Source organism: Leucoraja erinacea, chromosome 8 (assembly GCF_028641065.1).
Source record: "Leucoraja erinacea ecotype New England chromosome 8, Leri_hhj_1, whole genome shotgun sequence".
Classification (NCBI taxonomy): Eukaryota; Metazoa; Chordata; class Chondrichthyes; order Rajiformes; family Rajidae; genus Leucoraja; species Leucoraja erinaceus.
This window is the reverse complement of record NC_073384.1, coordinates 38,406,441-38,428,986: the sequence shown is the minus strand read 5'-3', so window position 1 is coordinate 38,428,986 and position 22,546 is coordinate 38,406,441. Positions and strand designations below refer to the sequence as shown.

The window sequence follows — 22,546 nt, the reverse complement described above, 5'->3', positions numbered from 1 at the left end:
CGCCCCCTGCTATCCCAGGGACAGGGAGACACAGCGGCTTTTTAGACTGGTGGGCAATCACTTCCAAAGTTCTGCCCACAGTCAGTACTCTCTCCATTTCATACAAACATGAGTCTGCAAGAAAAAACTACATTGAGAGCGTGATAACTGCAATGCGCAAACTCGCGACCTAGCGGGGATTCAAGAATTAGGCCGCCTACATGTAGCCCCGCTAGGGGTGACATGAGTGCGCAGGAATGCTCATTTACAAATTCAGGAATTCATTCAACACACTGCATTTCATACAGACATTTATTCTGCAAGAAAAAACGACATTGAAGACTCAAACTCGCGACCGAGTAACTGCCGGGATCAAGGCGCAAAACTCGCGACCTTGCGGATATGAGCCATTAAAATGTACGCTAAAAAATTTCCATTCCGAAGGCCGACAAATTCTGAATTACGAAAAGTGTCTGGTCCCAAGGCTTTCGGATAAAAGGTTGTGCACCTGTATGACAAAAAAACACTCTTGATGTCTATCAGGCTAAGCATAGGATGCCACTTCCTTGCTACTCCCAGTTGTAAATTTACTAAACCTTATTTGTCTCAGTGTCGCCTCATTGTCAGTTAATCATTCTTGTCTTCTATCCTTTTTACTCCATCCCTCTTTATAGTTACCTCCAAGCTCTTAACAGTTTAGTATTTATTTTATCTGTAACCTTTCCTAGTTACGACAAAAGGTAATTAGCATTACTACTTTCTGCAAAGATGCTGCCTGTCCCGAGAATTTCCAATGTTTTGTTTTTATTTTCTAGCACCGCAGTATTCTGTTTTTATAACAAAGCTTAGTAATGATTGCAACAATGAGGCTAGTAACAAATATTAGAACTATACAGTCAGACTGAAATGGGCACACATAGGAGACGTTAATGCAAAAACATGAAGCAATGTTTATTGGAAGGAAAAGAGATGCAGGGACATGAAGTTTGAAGTGTACACACACACCAATCATTGAAGCTGATCCACATTCCTGAATTATTGTAAGAAAGTGTACAAATCCTAGAGTCATTTCATGCTTTTATAAATCACTGCTTTACTTCAAATGTAGTATATTAGCACCTTGGAGAGGACGAGGATGGTATTTACCAGAATGAATATTCAACTTCAGTTGTGATAAGATTAAAAAAAACTGAGATTGTTGTTCTTAAAAAGTGAAAAAGGGTAAAATCCCTCATCAATCCCATTGTTTATCTCACCACATTCTCCCCAACTCCCGTCAAATCAATTTTAACTTTGAAAAGGAAACGATATAGAATTGAAAAGGAGAAGTTTGCAGGATTAATGTGAAAACAATGAGATGGGATTAATAAATTAAATATCTCTAAGACCATATTTCTGTGCTTTTCGTACTATAATTGTGGAATGGCAAAATAAACAGCTGTGGAAAGCCTGCACTCCAAATACTTTCAAAGAATTACAGAGCAGTTGATATATATTTGAAAGGGCACAGTATTTGGTAGGAAGTAATCTCTTTGCTTTTGAAAAATCAGTACACCGTTGACATTAATAAAGGTGGGAAACTATTAAATTGCCAAAATGTTTTATGCATTACTCTTTTTCTGTGATGGGGAATGCTCAGGGTCAATTGATTGCGTAAAGATGGTAGCCCAAATTTATCATGGCAATAATTATACCGAGATGGGTGTTAATAGGCTTGAGATAATGCTTCTGAATGGCAATATATAATCAAGGTAGCAACCAAGCTTCTCTAAAAATCTTCTGCTTCAAACTTAAATGTATGTTGGTATTGCCTTTACAAGCACAAAATTTTGTTAAAAATAAAATGAATTATAACACAGAATAAAATCAAGTTGTGGATATTAGATCAAGATGCAATTTATTCACAGAATGTGGGTATCAATAGCATTGCTAGCAATTAATACTATCTGTAATTGGCTAAGTGCTGGTAAACCACCACCTGAACCAGTCTCTAGGATGAAGATACTCCAATATCGTAGGGTGTTCTACGAGTTTAACCCAATGTTGAAAACCATGACATGTTTCCAGCCAGAAAGTACAGGAGATAGACACAAAAAGCTGGAGTAACTCGACGGGACTGGCAGCATCTCTAGAGAGAAGGAATGGGTGACGTTTCGAGTCCAGACCCTTCTTGAGATTGAAAGTCACGGTTAAAGGAAACAAGAGATATTGACGATGATGTAGAGAGATAAAGAACAATGAATGAAAGATATGCAAAAAGTAACGGTGACAAAGGAAACAGGCCATTGTTAGCTGTTTGTTGGGTGAAAACGAGAAGCTGGTGCGAATTGGGTGGGGGAGGGATAGAGAGAGAGAGAGATAGAGAGAGAGAGAGAGAGATAGAGGGAAGAGAGGGAATGCCAGGGTTACTTGAAGTTAAGAAATCGATATTCATACCACTGGGCTGTAAGCTGCTCAAGCGAAATATGAGATGCTGTTCCTCCAATTTAGCCTCACTCTGACAATGGAGGAGACCTAGGACAGAAAGGTCAGTGTGGGAATAGGAAAGAGAATTAAAGTGTTTAGCAACCTGGACATCAGGCAGCTTCAGGCAGACTGAGCGAAGGTGTTCAGCGAAACGATCGCTGAGTCTACAGGTCTCTCCGCTGTATAAGTCCACATCCAACGGGATCCCAACGCTAGTCACATCTTCCCATCTCCACCCCTTTCTGCCTCTCGCAGACCGTTCCCTCCGCAACTCCCTGGTTAACTCATCCCTTCCCACCCAAACCACCCCCTCCTAAGGTGCCTTCCCTTTAGTATTTCGCTTGGGCAGCTTACAGCCCAGTGGTATGAATATTGGTTTATCTAACTTCAAGTAACTCTGGCATACCCTCTCTTTCTCTCTATCCCTCCCCCACCCAAGTCGCACCAGTTTCCCGTTTTCACCCAACAGCTAACAATAGCCTGTTCCCTTCATCATAGTGACTTTTTTGCGTATCTTTCATTCCTTGGTCTTTGTCTCTCTACATCATCATCAATATCTCGTTTCCCTTTCCTGTGACTTTCAGTCTGAAAAAGAGTATCGATCCGAACATCACCCATTCCTTCTCTTCAGAGATGCTGCATGTCCTGCTGAGATACTCCAGCTTTTTGTGTCTATCTTTGGTTTAAACCAGCATCTGCATGTTTCTTCCTACATAGAAAGTACAGGATCTGGAATGTGAATTTTCCATGGACTTTCTGCCTTTTTTCTTCTTAGGATGCAAGTGTTTCGATGGTACTGTGAAGAATCTTCAGCACATTTTGTAGATGTATAATTTGTAATGTGTGTGATGGAGGGAGTGAAGTGTAAAGTGAGACACATGAGGAGCACCAAACTTCAAGAGTTTTTTGAGATGTGTCCATTAGGACGTGGAGATTATTCCATCTTGACTAAACCGTATACATGCAAAATGGCTTTAGAGATCAGGGGTGAGTTAAAATAAAAGACCCAGGTTCTACCTAGGCATGTTGATTATGCAGCCGATTCAAAATATTTCTGTATATTGATGAGAACATTGCTGCCATGGTAGTGTGGGGAGGAGAGGCGAATGGAAGAGAGGTTTTAGCAATGAAAATGCAGCTGAGCATTGGACTGCTACTGCAATTCACCACTGTAACTACATGTAAAAGTTCAGCAAGAGAAAACAATTCTATTAATTCATTAACTCTCTATGTTGGATCTCTCAAGTAAACTTGTTTTTCGAGGTGGAAGGAAGAAGTTAAATAAAGGAATTCTGCACAAAACAAAATGAATACATTCAAGAATAAAGTAGATGTATTTCTAAATCCTAAAGGCATCGCAGGATGCAAGGAAAAGGAAGCACCACAGGAGTGAAGTGGGTGATCAGCCAGGTTCTTGTTGAGTGGAGCAGCAGGGCCAAATGGCCTCTGCCTGCTCCTAGTTTTAGAAACATACATAGAAAAATAGGTGTAAGAGTAGGCCCTTCGGCCCTTCGAGCCAGCACTGCCATTCAATATGATCATCTAAAATCAGTACACTGTCCCTGCTTTTTTCTCATATCCCTTGATTCCTTTAGCCCGAAGAGCTAAATCTAACTTCCTCTGATGTTTAATCAGCAAGGACCACCAAAGCAAATCTCAAAATTTTCTGATTGAAGAATCAAGGAAAGATCATGTCAAATCTGAGGAAAATCTAACACCAACTTAAATTTCACAGATGAGATTATTATTATTGAATCCCCTTCTGACAAGAGCATTTAGAGTTGGGTTACAAAATATTTCTTCCATACCCGCCATTAAAATGTCATAAATTACCAGACAGCAACAAGGTGATTTACCTTCCCTGCATCATGAATACATTAGAGCTGTGTTTGCTTGATTAGAAATTTTCAACATCTAAACTTTGAAGGAGCATATTCTTGTGCTTGCATCATCTTACGATGCAAATTCTACAGTGCCCTCCATAATGTTTGGGACATTTATTTATTTGCCTCTGTACTTCACAATTTGAGATCTGTAATAGAAAAATCACATGTGGTTAAAGTGCACATTGTCAGATTTTATTAAAGGGTATTTTTTATACATTTTGGTTTCACCATGTAGAAATTACAGCTGTCCCCCATTTCAAGGACCATAATGTTTGGGACACACGGCTTCACAGGTGTTTGTAATTGCTCAGGTGTGTTTAATTGCCTCCTTCGTGAAGGTATAAGAGAGCTCTCAGCACCTAGTCTTTCCTCCAGTCTTTCCATCACATTTGGAAACTTTTATTGCTGTTTATCAACACGAGGACCAAAGTTGTGCCAATGAAAGTCAAATAAGCCATTATGAGACTGAGAAAGAAGAATAAAACTGTTAGAGACATCAGCCAAACAGGCTTACCAAAATCAACTGTTTGGAACATCATTAAGAAGAGAGCACTGGTGAGCTTACTAATCGCAAAGGGACTGGCAGGCCAAGGAAGACCTCCACAGCTGATCACAGAATAATTCTCTCTGTAATAAAGAAAAATCCCCAAATACCTATCCGACAGATCAGAAACACTCTTCAGAAGTCAGGTGCGGATTTGTCAATGACCACTATCTGCTGCACTGTCTGCAGAAGACTTCATGAACAGAAATACAGAGGCTACACTGCATGATGTAAACCACTGATTAGCCGCAAACATAGGTCGGCAGGGTTACAATTTACCAAGAAGTACTTAAAAGAGCAACCACAGTTCTGAAAAAGGTCTTGTGGACAGATGAGACGAAGATTAACATATCAGAGTGATGGCAAGAGCAAAGTATGGAGGAGAGAAGGAACTGCCCAAGATCCAAAGCATAACACCTCATCTGTCAAACATGGTGGTGGGAGTGTTATGGCCTGGGCATGAAGGTACTGGCTCACTTATCTTCATTGATGATACAACTGCTGATGGTAGTAGCATAATGAATTCTGAAGTGTATAGACACATCCTATCTGCTCAAGTTCAAACAAATGCCTCAAAACATTGGCCGGCGGTTCATTCTACAGCAATACAAAGATCCCAAACATACTGCTAAAGCAACAAATGAGTTTTTCAAAGCTAAAAAATGGTTAATTCTTGAGTGGCCAAGTCAATCACCCGATCTGAACCCAATTAAATGCTGAAGAGAAAACTGAAGGGGGCTAGCCCCCAAAACAGGCAAACTAAAGATGGCTGCAATACAGGCCTGGCAGAGCATCACCAGAGCAGACACCCAGAAACTGGTGATGTCCATGAATCGCAGACTTCAAGCAGTCATTGCATGCAAAGGTTATGCAACTAAATACTAAACATGACTACTTTCATTTATATGACATTGTTGTGTCCCAAACAGTATGGTGCCCTGAAATGGGGGGACAATGTATAAACACTGCTGTCATTTCTACACGGTGAAACCAAAATGTATAAAATGGCCTTTATTAAAATCTGACAATGTGTACTTTAACCAAATTACAAATTGTGGAGTAGAGGCAAATAAATAAAGATGGGTCTTTGTCCCAAATATTATGGAGGGCACTGCATATTACCAATAATATACAAAAAAAGGATTGTGATATGCTAAAAATGTTAAGACAGAAGGAGCTAAAGGAGAAGAGTTTTAGGACTTTGTAACAACATTTAAGATCTATAAATCAAGGCACTAAAAAGGAAAATTATATAATGCCCTATATATATTGTCAGCTCTCTTTCAATCTTATTCAAGAGCTGGAATCCAGTAAAAGAAATACCTTACCAACACCTAATAATAATTTTAATGTGGTCTACATGCACAAGAAAATACTTACCGTACACTCCTGCATTTCATGTTCTTTTGTAGCTAGCCTCATAAGTAGGATGTTCTCCCTTCGGGCTGACTCATGTTGCTGCTGTTTTAGTTTTTCTTCTGACTCTCTTAATCCGCTTACATCATTTGCTGTTGACAGATAGAGTGCAAACAAATAAACATGATCAAATGCTTGCTCAAAATATAGTATTCAATGTCAGTTCATTTCAAATGTTACGATTTTATCAGGAAAGAACACATTTTGTAAACCTGTTTTAGCTACATTATATACATGATGTCTAATTCTGAGGCTGATTTTGAATGTATTAATGACAATTTTGATATAGTTTACTCAAAAAATCACTGCTCATGTCAATCTTTCATTGTGGTTATATATCAATGTAAACCCAAAGATTTTACCCTTCTACAGATTTTGTTAGTTATGCTAACTTCTTCTTGCCCTTTGCTCCTCTAGGGAGCATAGGCCATTGAAAAAATTCCTCCGCCTCACTCGGTTGTTGGCAGTTCTTTTAAGATCTGTTCGAACTACTTCCCTCTGGCAGACCTTACAAGGCCTTCTACGCCCGCACCTCCAGACTCAGAAACAGCTTCATTCCTAGAGCTATAGCGGTTCTGAACAGGCCCTGCTGAGTGCCACCCACCCCCATGGACTGTCTCCCTCGGATGGTCACGTCGCACAGACACCTGCACTTTAGTCTGGTTTTACTGTTTTAATGTTCTTTTTACAACCATGTTCTCGGGGTATCTAAATCTAAATTGTATTAGTTACTAGACTAAGTGGGACCCGTTGGGTCCCATGTTCACACAGGAGGGCTGGTATGGGTGTTGTTGGCTGCAGTGACTACTGGTCTCCAGAGGGCTAGTGTGAACATTGTGGGCCAAATGGATTCTTGGGGTGGCAGCTCAGTCCCTCAAGCCTGATGCGCTGGCAGCTCACTCACGGCTGGTGAGTTGGCAGTTGACTCATGGCTATTCCTTGAAATTCCATTTCAAGCAGAGCGCTAGGCCACCAAATTCAAATCCATTTTCCTACCATTTCAAGCAGGGTGCAAGGCCACCAAATTCAAGTACAGTTTCATACCACTTCAAGCAGGGTGCAAGGCCACCAAATTCAGGTTCAGTTTCCTACCACTTCAAGCAGGGTGCAAGGCCACTAAATTCAAATGCAGTTTCATACCATTTCATGCAGGGTGCAACGGCACCACATTCAAATACAGTTTCATACCATTTTGTGCAAGGCCACCACATTCAAATGCAGTTTCATACTATTTCAAGCAGGGTGAAACCACCATAAAACCACACAGTAGACATTCAGGGTGTTCAGTTGATTCACAGCTCAGACGGAGTCGTGACCTCCCCCATCATGCAGACTGAGCCACACCCACACTTCCGGGTTTTATAATCCCTCCCCCTCCCACCGGAAAAGGTGTGGCCTTCAATGGCGTGATTGACAGGAGAGAGATTCTCAACATTTTTTAAACACCAATAACACTTTTGTTTTTCATTGATGGGAAGAATCCTCTGCACCTGATGAGAGGAGGGGAACTGAGTACGATGGCCAAAAATCACAGCAGTAAGTGGTAGCGTTATATCTAAAAACAATATAGTGCAAACAGGAAGTTGTCAAGTTTAGACAAACAACCATTTGCAGGCAGTGCCTTTTCACTTCAACCCAAACCCCCCAAACAACCATTTGCAGGCAGTGCCTTTTTACTTCAACCCAAACCCGCTAACAACCATTTGCAGGCAGTGCCTTTTTACTTCAAACCAACCATATTTTCATTTTCAAACCACATTAAGGGCACTCAGTTGAGTAGACATGTGTTCAGTGTTATTCAGAGCTCAGAGAGATGGCTTCCTCCATCTTGCAGAGACTGAGTGAGGCACAGCACTTCCTGGTTTTATAGTCCCCCCCCTCCCTCCAGCAGGGGCAGCAGAGAGAATGGCAATTAAAAAAAAAAAACATTAATATCTCTCTGATTTTTCATCGATGGGAAAAATCCTCTGGTCCCGGAAGGTGGACGGGGGCTCTGAGCAAGGTGGCCAAAAATGACTGCCGTAGGTGGCGGCGTTCTCTCGGAAATCGTAGCACAGTGGGCCAAAAGCAGTCAAGATCAGACTTTTAGTAATATAGATTTAAGTTATGACATCGGATGGAAGCTGCATACCAAATCTCGTTGCACTTATGTGCAATGACAATAAAAGATATTATTATTATTATTATTATTATCTCCCTAGTTGAGCTCACTCTCAGATTTCTGTTTGGACACCTCTTCTCCAGCTGTTCCTGGGGCGACCTCTTCTCCTTTTTCCTTGGGGGTTCCAATTCAGGGCTTGCCGGGTGATGTTTGTGGCGGTTTCCTGAGGGTGTGTCCAATCCAACTCCATTTTCTCCTTCGAATTTGTAAGTCAATGGGCTCTTGGCTTGTTCTTTTCCGCAGGTCCACACTGCTTACTTTGTCTCTCCATTAGATGTTACGTATTCTCCTAAGGCAGGTGTTAATGAATGTTTGCAGCCTGTTTGTAGTGTGTTTTGTTGTTTTCCATGTCTCTGATCCATACAGCATCACCCGTTTCACATTTGAGTTAAAGATGCGTATTTTGGTGTTGAGATGTGTTTTGAGCTCCAGATCTTCCTGAGCATGTTAAACACCACCCTAGCTTTATTGATTCTACTTTTTATGTCTGCCTCTGCCCCTCTGGTGATGTCCACAACACTGCCTAGGTATGTGAATGTTTCCACCTACTCTGGAGCAGTGCTGTGCATAAGGATAGGGTTGCTGGTTTTGGAGTGGATCCTCATCACGTGTGTCTTCGCTGTATTGGGTGTAAGACCACGTTTTGTTGCAGCTTGTGAGAGTCTGTCCATCTACTACTGCATTTGTATCTGTGTGTGTGTGTGTGTGTGTGTGAGAAAGGAGAGCTAAGTCGTCTGCAAAGTCAAAATCATCTAGCTGCCCCCACATTGTCCACTGAATCCCATTTATTTTCCCTTCAGTTGTTTCCATCATGATCCAGTCAATTGCCACGAGGAACAGGAATGGTGACAATAGACATCCCGTTCTGACACTAAAGCTCTGAGAGAGCTGGTCTGCATGCATAACTTTGCATGAGGTTCCATCATACGAGTTCTTGATCAAGTTTATGATCTTGGTGGGAATTCCATCGTGGTCCATTAGGCTCCATAGTGTTGTCCTGTCTAAGTTGTCAAGCTCTCAAAGTCGATGTACAGGGACGTGTTCCATTCAATAGACTGCTCAATGATGCATAATGTTGCTATATGGTCTGTGCAAGGGCGATCCTTCCTGATTCGTGCTTGCTGGTCCCATAGCCTCTTGTCTACAGCTTCCTGAAGAGAGTTGAGGTTGACCCGGTTGAGAATTTTACTGGGTACAGAAAGTAGGGTAATCCCTCGGAAGTTGTCACATTTTCTTCGGTCACCTTTTTTTGGCAGTTTCACAATGTGTCCTTCTGCCCATTCCGTGGGTGTCTTTTCCTCTTCCCAAATGCTCCCCAAAAAGCCATAGAGCATGTCTATTGATGAGTCTATATCTACTTTCAGGGCTTCAGGCGGAATATTGTCAGGGCCAGCAGCCTTGCCAGTTTCCTGTTGCTTAATTGCAGCCTTTATTTCTGATTTTGTTGGTCTGTCACACTTAATTTGTAGTAGTATCCTTTCTTTGGGAATGTGTGGCTGTACAGCCGGTGGTGGCCTGCTTCGGACTTCTTCGAAATGTTCTACCCATCTGTCGAGCTGCGCCTCCTGGGTTGATCATTCTTGTCTGTAATTTGTTCATTACTATGCAGATATGTCCCAGACAATTTCCTTGTGACGTTATACAACTCCCTCATGTTTAAGAATATGATACTCATTATTTAATTATTGCATTTGACAAAGAAAAGGCATTAACTTTCCAATAGCAGCCATCTTAAGAAGAAGGTCAAACATCCCACCCCACTACCATTTGACCTATCAGTCATAGTGTCCTATAATGCCGTGAACAAAGGCAGCCTTTGTACATGGCCTTCATAGACCTGACAAAGGCTTTTGACTCGGTAGACCGCCAGGCTCTTTGGAGCATACTATCAAGGTACGGTTATCATGACAAGTACATCAGAATATTGAGGCTTCTACATGATGGCATGTCGGTCACAGTACTCAGCAACTGTGGCTCGGAGTCCGAGCCCTTCACTGTGAAAACGGGGTTCAAACAGGGATGCATCATCGCACCCACCCCGTTTCTCGTCTTCATTGCTGCCATACTTCACCTCATTGGTGAAGAGCTGCCACAGGGGATCCCAATCCTCTACACAACTGACGGTGGGCTCTTCAACCTTAATAGGTTGAAGGCCAAGAGCAAAGTCAGTAACACCGCCATCATGGAGCTTCAGTACGCAGATGACTGTGCAATTGCAGCACACTCTACAGAAGTCCTTCAGGGCATCCTGAATGCCTTTGCCAATGCATACAGAGCCATGGGCCTAGTCTTAAATATCAAGAAGACCCAGGTCCTACATCAACCTTCACCCAACCAGCTGTCTACCCAGCCCACTATAAAAGTGGACGACAACACGCTTGATAACGTTGACCTCTTCCCCTACCATGGCAGGATTCTTTCCTCAAAAGCTGACATCGACTCTGAGGTCAACCATCGCCCGAGTTGTGCCAGTGGAGCCTACGCCAGACGCAGGAAGAGTCTTTGAAGACCGAGACCTAGAGGCCCAAACAAAACTGCTGGTCCACAGAGCCGCTGTCCTCTCCACCCTGTTGTATGGAGCCGAGTCATGGACCACCCACAGCAGGCATCTGAGAGCCCTGGAACAATACCATCAGAGATCCTTACGAAAGCTGGGAGGACAAACGCAACATCAGCGTTCAAAGAAGCCAACATGACCAGCATCACCACCACAATAATGCAGCACCAACTTCGATGGACTGGCCATGTCATCTGCATGTCCAACACACATTTCCCTAAATAAATCCTGTACTCTCAATTGAAGGAAGGTTGGCGAGCACCCGGCAGGCCAAAAAAACACTTCAAGGACAACATCAAGAACAACCTGAAGAAATTCCACATCACATCAAGCAACTGGGTGCACATTGCACTGGACAGGCGCTCCTGGAGGAAATCCGTGCAGGAAGGTGCTGCACTTCACGAAATAGAACTACGCCGTGTCGCAGAGACAAAGCGACAATACCATAAGGAGAGAGAGGAGAGCTCAACGACTACCAACCACTGCCAGTCTCCACTGCCCATGTTGCACCAAGGTGTGTGGATCAAGGATCGGCCTCTAGACATCTGCAGACCCACAATTAGATGACCCTATGAAGAGGAGAGGACAGTCATACTCGTTTCGAGTGACCACTGATGATGATGATAATGAGGCCCAATTCAAGCTTGAGGAAGAGCACTGCAGCACGTTCCAGGCACCCACCAATCTCCTTGTAAAAGTAAAACTTGCCTCTTTAAACTTTCCATTTCTAACCTTAAACCTGTGCCCTCTCGTATTTGATATTTCCACTGGGGAAAAAAGACCATCTACTGTACCTGTGCCTCTCATAATTTATAAACTTTGATCGGTTTTAGCCCTTGACACCCTGGAGAAACCAATCCAAGTATGTTCAACCTTTCCTTATAGCTAATACTCTTTAATCCAGGCAACGTCTTCCTTTGCACCCTATCCAAAGCCTTCATATCCTTCTTGCAATGCGCCAACCAGAACTGCTACTCCAAATTTTGATATGGAACCTAACCAAACTTTTATAGAGCTACGTGACTTGCTAACTATTAAACTCTACACTCCAACCAGCAAAGGCGTATACTTGTGTTGCCACTTACAGGAAATGGTGGACTTGCACCCCAAGATCCTCCTGTTTATCAAAGCTGCTAAGGGTCCTGCCATGTCCCCCCCAAAAATGACAATAATTGTATATTTCAAGGAGAGTTCATTTTTATCTATTCGTTACCTGACTGGATTATGGAGAATCGATTTGTATGGGTGTCAGGATGGGGAGAGGCAGGAGAATGGTGTTGGGAGGGAATGAAAGATCAGCCATGATTGAATGGCAGAGTGGAATTGATAGGCCGAATGGCCTAATTTTGCTCTTATAACATGAATAGGTCAAAACTCAAGCTCAAAAGTTAAAATTCATTCTTTAAAAGAACCTCCAGGGAAACTGGCAAACTGATCACAAAGGACCACAATGAAAACTTGACTGATTTACTATTGTCCTGATGGGAACAAAACTCCTAGTCTTAAGTAGGGTCTCGACACGAAATGTCTCCCATTCCTTCTCTCCAGAGATGCTGCCTGTCCCACTGAGTTACTCCAGCATTTTGAGTCTACCTTCAATTTAAACCAGCATCTGCAGTTCTTTCCTACGCCCCTAGTCTTATCCTGTTTGTTCCATGTGTGATCCCAATGCTGCCACATACATTGTCTGGCAAACCACTCTGCCAAGCCACACACATATTCCAGTAATAAATGTCAAATCATTTTATTTCCACACGTAATAAAGATTTTGCTTTATAACAGATCTAAAACATATTTAACTTGCTAAGACTTCATTGATAAAACTTGCATATCTGTAAAAAAATCACCTGCTAGAGGTATACAGCTGATGAAGCAGTTTAATTGGAGTTTTTCCTCCAACATTAGTTGCACGATGTTGAACTACCACAGATCATCATTTCAGCAAAATATTGATCTCCAGTTAGCTCAGCTTCACATCCATGTTAGTGATGCCAGACAGACACATGTAAGTTTCTTCGTTCTCCGTCAACTAATTTTTACACTCAGCTTTTGGTACAATTGTCTTCACATTCTAGTGACCTTATATTACCCTTTCACCATCTCTACTTGTTTTCTCTCTCTTTTTTCTTTTGAAGACAATTTACTTGTACAAGTCCCTGAGTTTGCATTCTAATCACTCGAGCAAAGAAATGCATCATAAATTCCGTAATGGATCAATTTGTAACTCCTGCAAATATAACCCAGTTTGGATTCCTATTCATGTATATCCATTCCTTTCTTCTCCCTTTTATTCATGCAAATTAGTTATCAAAACCTCTTCCTGACCATGTTTTTGGTCATTTTCACTAATACCTCCAGTTCAGTTTTAATTTTGTTTGATAACCATTTGCAAAATGCTTTGGGATATTTTGCCATGTTAAAGCTGGTTCATTAATTTTAAATTGGTTCTGATATCATCTTCACACGTCTTTTATTGCACTTTCCCCAGCACCATGATGGTTATCTACACTAATCACATTTGCCTGAATACAAGCCTGATGCATGCACAGGATTAGCATCAGTGGCTTTACGTCAGCATGAATGAGGTGGGTCACACAATTCTATGATTATATCCTTATAACTATAAAACTGTGTGTGTGGGTGTGTGTGTATATATATGTGTGCGCGTGTGTATTTGTTTGTGTGTTATCACATCTTCTCGAAAAAATGGCACGCTAACGGTAAAAATTTTACATATTCGGGTAGATTTACCCCCTGGATTCCGATGCGCTGCGAGTGAAGAACGAGCAAGTCGGGCCCTGTACTAGAGCTCTCGGGTCTGTCTCTGGTCGGGTCCCCCCCCCACTTGGTCTAGTATATTTATAAAATGGAGACTAAATGCAATTTGACCAGGTAATAAGATAACAACTATACTTCTAGAAATATCACTTAACCAGTTTTTAAAATCAAAGTACACTTTAGCCACAGGCATTTTGATCTTTGAAATATCCCTCTCTAATTTGGTTGTACGCAAAATTAATCTCTTTCTTATCTGTTACACAATGGCATGCAATGCCTGATCTTGAGCAAGACCCAATCTCAGCACAGCTCAGTGTCAAAAGGGTGTGTTAGTATCCTCCCAACATTTTCTCAGTTCCTTCATAATGTGATGTCGCAGCTCAATTAACAAACTTTCGTCTTGAGTGGATCTAATAAACAACAATCCAAAAACGTTTCAAACCCAAATCACCATAATCCAGAACGATTTTGGTGGTCAAGCATCAGCGTCTGAAGAAGGGTTTCGGCCCGAAACGCTGCCTATTTCCTTCGCTCCATAGATGCTGCTGCACCCGCTGAGTTTCTCCAGCTTTTTTGTGTATCAGCATACAGATGATGTGTGTACATCATTTTGATTTGTTTACAAAAGCATGCAGAGTTTGGGGTGTAAAACTGTAAAACTAAAATTAACGACGTATACAGCATAACTTCTCTGGTGTTAATGCTAACAACGAGACGCATGAAAATGTGCGTGTCTTTTCATATCTCAGGAGTAAAACACCAATGATGAAACTTGCCATCGCCTTCAGTCTACCAGCATAGCCATCAGTGGAAAGTGCGTTTAATGATCAAGGCCTCACACCTAGCACAAAATTCAGTCTACCAGACAGAAGTGGCCTTGCCTTCCTGTACGCTTCTGACCTGCACTTTCTACAGTACCTCAAAGCAAAGGGCAGGTACCAACCATTGCTGTTTCTGGAAAAAAACATCTAAATGCACTGGCAGGATGTGAACTAATGTCAACCACCTCACCCACACCAACATGCCATACTTTCATGGCATTAATTAAACTTTGTTGGCTTGGACAGGCAAGTGTTCACAGCCCGACATTGGAACACAAAATGCTGTATTCCAAGCTCCAGCATATCAAGAGATTGAGTAGAAAAAGTAAAAGATTCAAGGATGTCCTCAAACCATAATCTGCATCTCACACCTCACTACCACTGGGAGGAATTGACTCCAAGAACATTTGTCCTGTCAGCCCATCGCACAAATACAAAAACGCAGCCTGGAATGGTGTAGCCATGTTCAGCCCAAAGTCCTAATTAATGACACAATTCTATTTAATCACAATGACAATAATACTTTATTAGCCAAGTATGTTTTGCAACATATGAGGAATTTCATTTGCCAAGTCAGTCATGCAAATAAAAAACAGCGGAACACACAAAATACATTTTAACATAAACATCCACCACAGTGACTCCTCCATATTCCTCACTGTGATGGAAGGCAAAGAAAAGTTCAGATCCCTTCCCTTCTTTGCTCTCCTGCGGTCGGGGGCCTCGAGCCAACGGGACGATCTTAACTCCCGTAGCCGGCAGCGTTTGGGCCCTCCGTATCGGGGCGATCAGCTCCTGCATCAGGGGGATGGCAGCTCCCCCGCGCTGGCAATCGAGCCCCGGGACGGGTCGAGCCTCTGAGTCGTTGGAGTTCCCGACTAGCCTCTTCTGAGACTGCGAGCTCGCGCTGGTAAAGTCCGCAGGCCGCGGTTAGAGCGATCCGTGGCAAGAGATCGACTCCGATGTTAAGTCCCCACCCCACGGTGGGGCTCAAAGACAGTCCGAGGAGCCCTCCAGCTCCATCAATCGGAGGCCGCAGAGCGACCGGAGATGTGACCCGAGAATTTTTTTTTTTTTTTAAATCGCATCTACGGCCAGGTAAGAAACGGAAAAAAAGTTTCCCCTGACACCCCCCCCAAAACAAACCGGAGAACATTTACACAAACCTTTAAAAAAATCACAATTTTAAAAAAAAAAGATGAAAAAACAGACTGCTGGCGGGGCTGCCAATCATGCGGCGTCCCTGGTGGACACTGAAGGTCCCCACCATCACAGGCGCCAGTCATCTTAATAAACAAAAAAAGACATAAAGTATTGGAGTGGGCCAGGCAGCATCTCTGGAGAACCATATATAGGTGACGTTTTGGCAAAATGTTGCCAATGTAGGTGGGTAATAGGAGAATCAAGGAGGGTATTAATGGATACATGTGAGAGTAGGTAACAGTGAAATAAATGGAGGAACGGAATGGTTGGGATAGCCCTGATGGACTGAATGACCCTGTTTTATTATAAGGAAGTACAAGTATGAAATATAACATAAGAATGCCACCCCATACAAACAACAAAAACTCCAGGAGGTGAGATTCACTGCCCTTGACATCATGTCACCATTTGACTTGAGGATGACATTTGTGGTTATTGGAGATCAATATTCCTATCTTGAGGACATAACTAGGAGTTTGTCAGGGAAGTATCCTTGTCCAAACCATCAACTGCATGATTTGTTTATTTTTTCCTTTGGTGCTTTTATGAAATATATAACAGCTCCTGAATTCATTCCTTATTTAGCAACAATTGCCTGACGTGCCTTTTATGAAGTTTCCCACCCAGTTCAGCTAATTCGTTTCTCATTCTTAATAGCCTGGTTTAAATTTAGGACCCAAGTTTCAAATAGAACTACTTCATCTTTCATATAAAGAAGAATTGGGGTTTGTTTTGGTTACTCCCTCCTATAGGACCTACACAAGACTTAGCTTCTCAATATGCTGATCTGAAAAAGAAAATCAGCACACATTCCAGGAATTTATCCTTCTTAGTATTATTGCGAATTCAATTTGACCAGTCTGTATGTAGAATAAAAACACCCATTGTCACTACTCTCAATTTTCCTTTTTGATGTGATCACTTATATTATCACTACTATTGGAGATCTACAAACAGTGTCTTCCACATTGACAGTTTCTATATGTTGACTTTCTGAGCCAATATTCCTTTTTTGCGATCATGCTTTTCCAATCCCGTACAAACAATAGTACCCAACTCCTTTTTCTGTTTGCCTATTCTTCCTAATGATTGAATATCCTTGGATATTCAGCTTCCAGTCAGCCTGCAACCACATCTTTTAAAAATCCACATCATAAAAATGCATAGTATGATTGTTCAACAATCACCAAAACATTCAATTACATTACCACTGGTGAGTAATTACCACTCCCACCAATATATTTGGGGTTTGGGAAGGTACTATTATTCAGAGACTTAAGAGGAGTAGCCACGTAAAAATATAAATACTGTGGCTACAACAGCACATCAAAAGCTGTGAAGTCTGTGACAAGCAACATTCTGGCATAGGTTAGATGCATGACTGTATACCCCACACGACTTAGTTTTAACAACAGAATAAATTATCATTAAGTAAAGAACAGCTGAATTAATCACCATCCTATCCAGTTTCATTCACCACAATTTTAGAGATTGTTAAGCGTGTGACATCCTACAAGATTTATGTGAATAGCAGCCATTAATCCAAACAATTATCAGTCTTCTAGCTAGGGCAATTCCAGCTGCATGAATACACACCCTTGTCCATCGAAAGAGACATTTCTTAATAAAGTGTTAAAAGACTGCTTTCCATGTCTGGATTATGCAGATGCATTCTCCTCAGTTGAAATGTGTTTCCATATGCAATTAATTCTACAAAGCCATTTGCCACAAATGTTGAGTAACAAACAATCTGTTGGAGGAACTCAGCAGATCAAGCAGCATCTGTGGATGGTAAGTAATAGTTGACGTTTTGGGTTGAATTCCTGGTTGATGTTAGAGCCACTAGCCATTATGACAAGTCACTCAACTATTCTTGTGAACTGGAATGATGGAGGTTGCCTTGAAGTAGATGGGGACAGTACTGTTGAGCTTGAAGAACATCAGCAAAGACTGTGGCCAGTTGTTGGCACATGATTTTAAAACTTGTCCAGGGGATCCCCTTGAGAAAGCAAATCTAACATGCTTGGAAGTCTGGAGACACATTTTGGTGGCACTTTTCTTTGTCTGTTCTAAATGGTCATAAAAGACATTCAGTTCATCTGATAGAGATGCTTCATTACCAGGGTTCACCCCCGGCTTTGACGTAGCCCATGATGATACTCAGACTCTGCCACAGTTGGCCGGCAGACACAAACTGCTGGAGTAGCTCAGTGGGACTGGCAGCATCTCTGGAGAGAAGGAATCGGTGATGTTTTGTGTCGAGACCATTCTTCAGACTGAAGAAGTTCTTCCGACTGAAGAAGGGTTTCAACCCAAAATGTCCCCCATAACTTTTCTCCAGCAGTGGCAATGGCAGGATTTATTACAAATCCATTATTGCCCCTGACCTGCCAGGCCATGTAGGCATCACCCACAAAGAGACCAGATATTGCCTATACCTAGATAGGTCACAAAATGGCATGGAAGGCAAATATCCGCTGAATATCTTCATAGAGCCAGACAAATTTTTCATTACATTTTATCCAGTAGTTATGTCAAATTATTTATTTTTCTATATGACATTCCATGTCATTAAATTAATTCAAATCCCACTGTATCCCCTGGGTTCTGAAATACTAAGACAGCAACCAAGCCACAGCCCTGACCAGAATGGACCCGGGGGAAATCTGTACAGCAAAGCAGAGTTTGATCTGTTTGAACCAGAAAATACGGAATAAAACTAATGTGAGCTTTTAAACCACGCAGGGTGTCGAGATGTTAAATAATATTGTTTCTAATAGCTGAAGAAAAGCAGTAGACTGCAATGGTGATTTGCAAAAGAACAAGTGCCATATGATAACGTTTATTTGATATCACATTTAGGATATGGAATACAGTGCAAGATTGGAAGTTGCATGAAAAATTCAAAAGAAGCCTTCTACAGGAAGTTGGATAATACTTAAAATAAATTGTGTTCGAGCAGGGAAGTGGAAGAAACGGGCTGGATGATTTCAATGCTTCCTTTTGTATAGTTTAAGCTAATCCCCGAGCTGGATGTATGAAAATCGAAAAGCGGCGCCTTTTTGAGGACATGCATTCAATGCAATAATTCCTTATGCTTTGGAAAGTACCCATGTCCCTCCCATATAATAATAATAATAATATGCAGCAAGCCATGAACTATTGCATGCCACGAAGAATGCAAAAATAACCTTAATTTTGAAAGTGCATTATTTGAAACATTTAAATTTTTTAGCCACATCAGCTTAGTGTTCCACTATATCTAGCTGCTTTTCCAATAACAAGCAATTTAAGTCAGACAGGTTACACTGCAAGAGGACTCAAACCGTTATACATATGCAGGGCAGTCTGCTAGTGCTTTAATTTAGCTTGGTCAGTGGAGAGGAATATGAGAGGAGTCTCAGAAGGGAGGGAAACCAAATTAATAGGCAGTGTAAAAGGCAAACTGCAAATAGGATCACAGAATATGGAAGTGATAAAATACCAAATTTAAAGGATATCCTATCTAAATACACACTGTATCCATAGCAAGAAGGAATGAATGGACAAATAGTTGTAACTGGTTATAATCTAACAGCCTTTTATAAAAATATCACTGACCAAACCTAAAACCCAAATATTCTAGACTAAATAATAATAAGGAAGGACAGGCACCAAGGAAAATAAGGTTGCACTGTTGAGGGACGACATCAAAGGGCTGAATGACCTACTCCTGCACCTATATTGTCAGTACAGTGGTTATAGTGTATCTTGGCTAATAAGATTGTGTTCTTGAGGTAGAATTTAGCTGCATGGACCCAAGAAGACATTAGTGGAAATTGTTTCCAGACCTCAGAATAAAAAGTGAGGTGGGGTATGCAATTGAAATTAGAGGTCACCCTCTTACAGTAATTGCCCCATCATAACTGCCTCACCACATATGAATGAGTAAATGCTCCAAGTTATTGTTCTCAAGGCAGATTCCCAGATGTATATTGCGGAATATTGCTATCAGGCCAGATCTGGAACTCTCCAAAATTCCACATTATAGATTCTGGAATGGTTGCTGTTGTTGGAGGGTTATATATGCCACTCAGCTATCACAGCAGAGAGGAAGAACGGAATGATTAATTTGTTGGCCTGCCCATACCAGACCCATGCCTCCTCCTTTTTTCCGACCAGAAGCTCAATTTCGCTCGTCATGCAGGGTTCCTTACTCCTTCTACCTGCCTTACCCCCGATTCTAACAGGAACATGCATACCTTGAACTCTCACTGTCGGACTTTTAAAAGCATCTCACTTTCCGGAAGTCCCATTGCCTGCAAATAACTGATTCCAATCAATTTTTGCAAGTTCCTGTCTATTACCAAATTCAGCTTTTCCCCAATTTAGATCTTCATTCCCTAGGAGTAGGTTAAACTTTGAGGCAGTCAAACTCTTTTAATGCAGGCGATTGTGAAGGGCACAATCAAGACATTATCAAGGATCTACCCGTAGCTTTCTCCAGTTAAACACAGCTGTATCAAAAGTATGTTTAGTTAAGTAAAATTCTGCCTATTTAATAAAGTTGAAATATTTTCAAGTGACCAACAAAACTGCAGTTCCGATGTTAACATTCTTTATCCAAAGGCTGGTATTTTAGTTTAGTTTCGAGATAAACGGCGGAAACAAGCCCTTCGGCCCACCAAATCCATGCCGACCAGCAATCCCCACACAATAACACTGTCTTAGACACGTTAGGGACAATTTACAATTACACCAAGCCAATTAGCCTACAACCCTGTATATCTTTGGAGTGTGGGAGGAAACTGGAGCTTCCTGGAGAAACCCCACTCAGGTCACAGGGAGAATGTACAAACTCCGTACAGACAGCACCCATAGTCAGGATTGAACAAGGGTCTCTGGTGCTGTAAAGCAGCAACTCTACCACTGTGCCACTGTGTTGCCCTTAAGTTTGGTAGTGTGTTGTAAAAAGGACAATTTTCTTAAGTGAACAGTGAGGTAGCAACATTAAACTTCTTACAGCATCTTTAAATATTCAAGGTATAACCAGCTTTAATTTCTTTCTCAACCCTTTACCACTATTTGGAATATTTCAAAATTTAGCTTTCTGATGTGCTGTTTCACAGCTGTGCTGGTTTCTCTGACACCAAAAACCTACATTCTTCAGGAAAGTAAAATAATGTCCTGAAAGTGCAAGCTCATACTTAATCCAAAAAAATCTGATATTTTATCTTCAGAACATCTGTCTTAGAAAATAATTTAGCACGTGTCTAACTTCATGCAAGCAGTGAGTACAACCAAACTATTAACGTTTACAGGACGTTTGCTACTTTTAAAAATCTGTTGCAAGCTATAACCAGAAATACAAGTTATAAAGAAACTAAAACAACTTACAGCTGAGCTCTGAGCACTTAGTCTCTAATGCATGTACATAGACTTCTTGTTGTTTCCACCTGTAGGAAGAAAGAGTTAATTAGGCAATGAATTACCCCAAGAGGAATTACTTTCTTGCTATCTCTCCCATCATGTCATCTTTTGATTATATTAATCTCCTGCAAGAATTTCATTGTTCCTTTTAAATACATATGACAATAAAACACTCTTGTCTTGACTCAAGAACATCAACTCCTAATGTTTCATATTCTTTACCATCCATCCATGGAATTTAACCAGCTTTACCTCCTAGCTAAATTGAAAGGGGGCAGGAACCTTGCAGGAAGGTTTTCTTACACTTCTCGGGACAGTTTAAACTAATTTGGCATAGGGCTGGGAAATCCAATAGCAATGTGGCAGGTGGGAAGATTGACCTGAATGTAGAGGATAAATCAAGCATGTCCACTAGGCAGAACAAACAGAAGCATGTTAGGAAGCATGGGGCTCAAATGCATTTACTGAGGCAGATGAGCTTAGAGCATCGATCATCACATGGAATTACAATATTATAGCAATCACAGAAACGTTGTGACTGAAAGGCAAGACTGGGCTATAGAAGTTTCAACATGACAGAGGATGATGCAAAAAAAAAAAAAAGGGGAAGCTGCATTACTGATTAGGGAGGGCATCTCAACAGTACTTAGGGAGGATATCCTGGGGATGTGTTCACACGGGTAGAATTTAAGAATAAGAGAGGACTTTAGAGATACAGCGTGGCAGCTCGATAAATCTCACATGGTCATAAGGAGAATGCACAAACTCCGTACAGACAGTACCCATAGTCAGGATCAAACCTGGGCCTCTGGAACTGTAAGGCAGCAACTCTACCGCTGCGCCGCCCCATCAAATTTGATTTTATTGAATGGTGGAGCAGGTTTATGGAGCCGAATGGCCTACTCCTATTTTTATTTTATAATATATTAAGGCATCCACCTAACTAATTGAAAGGAAAATGTATAATGGTGCAAAAATAAAATGAGAATAAATTGGCAGGTAATGTAAAAACAGGTGTAAGATTGTCTACAAGTATGCAACAGGAAAGGGGCAACAAAAATAAGCATCGGCCCTCGATAAACTGAATGCATAAATTAGTAATGCACAATTTTAAAAAAGACTACAGACCAGCAACCTTAACATCAATTGTTGGGAAAATTTGAATTATTATATAGTAAATGGGCTTCCAGAAATTCAGAACATGTGCATTGGTGAACCAATATTGTTAAGATGACATAATGAGACTACAAAGATACATAGAAAAGCTACGGCAGAGGGCAAAATTCTGGCACAGAGGATAATGTGAGAAATTGTCTTATTTTGACA

At 41.4% G+C, this 22,546-nt stretch overlaps 1 protein-coding gene across 4 annotated transcripts in view; it reads right to left on the bottom strand.

The window, feature by feature from the left end:
* The window catches only part of wtap (WT1 associated protein), a 51,510-nt gene that overhangs the window by 20,736 nt on the left and 8,228 nt on the right, over positions 1-22,546 (bottom strand). For all 4 annotated transcript variants that reach the window (XM_055639521.1, XM_055639523.1, XM_055639522.1 and 1 more), the window contains 2 exons: positions 21,188-21,246; positions 6,256-6,383 (listed from right to left, as the gene is read on the bottom strand). In XM_055639521.1, the coding sequence (XP_055495496.1) occupies positions 6,256-6,383; positions 21,188-21,246 (187 nt within the window). The remainder of the gene's footprint in view (positions 1-6,255; positions 6,384-21,187; positions 21,247-22,546) is intronic.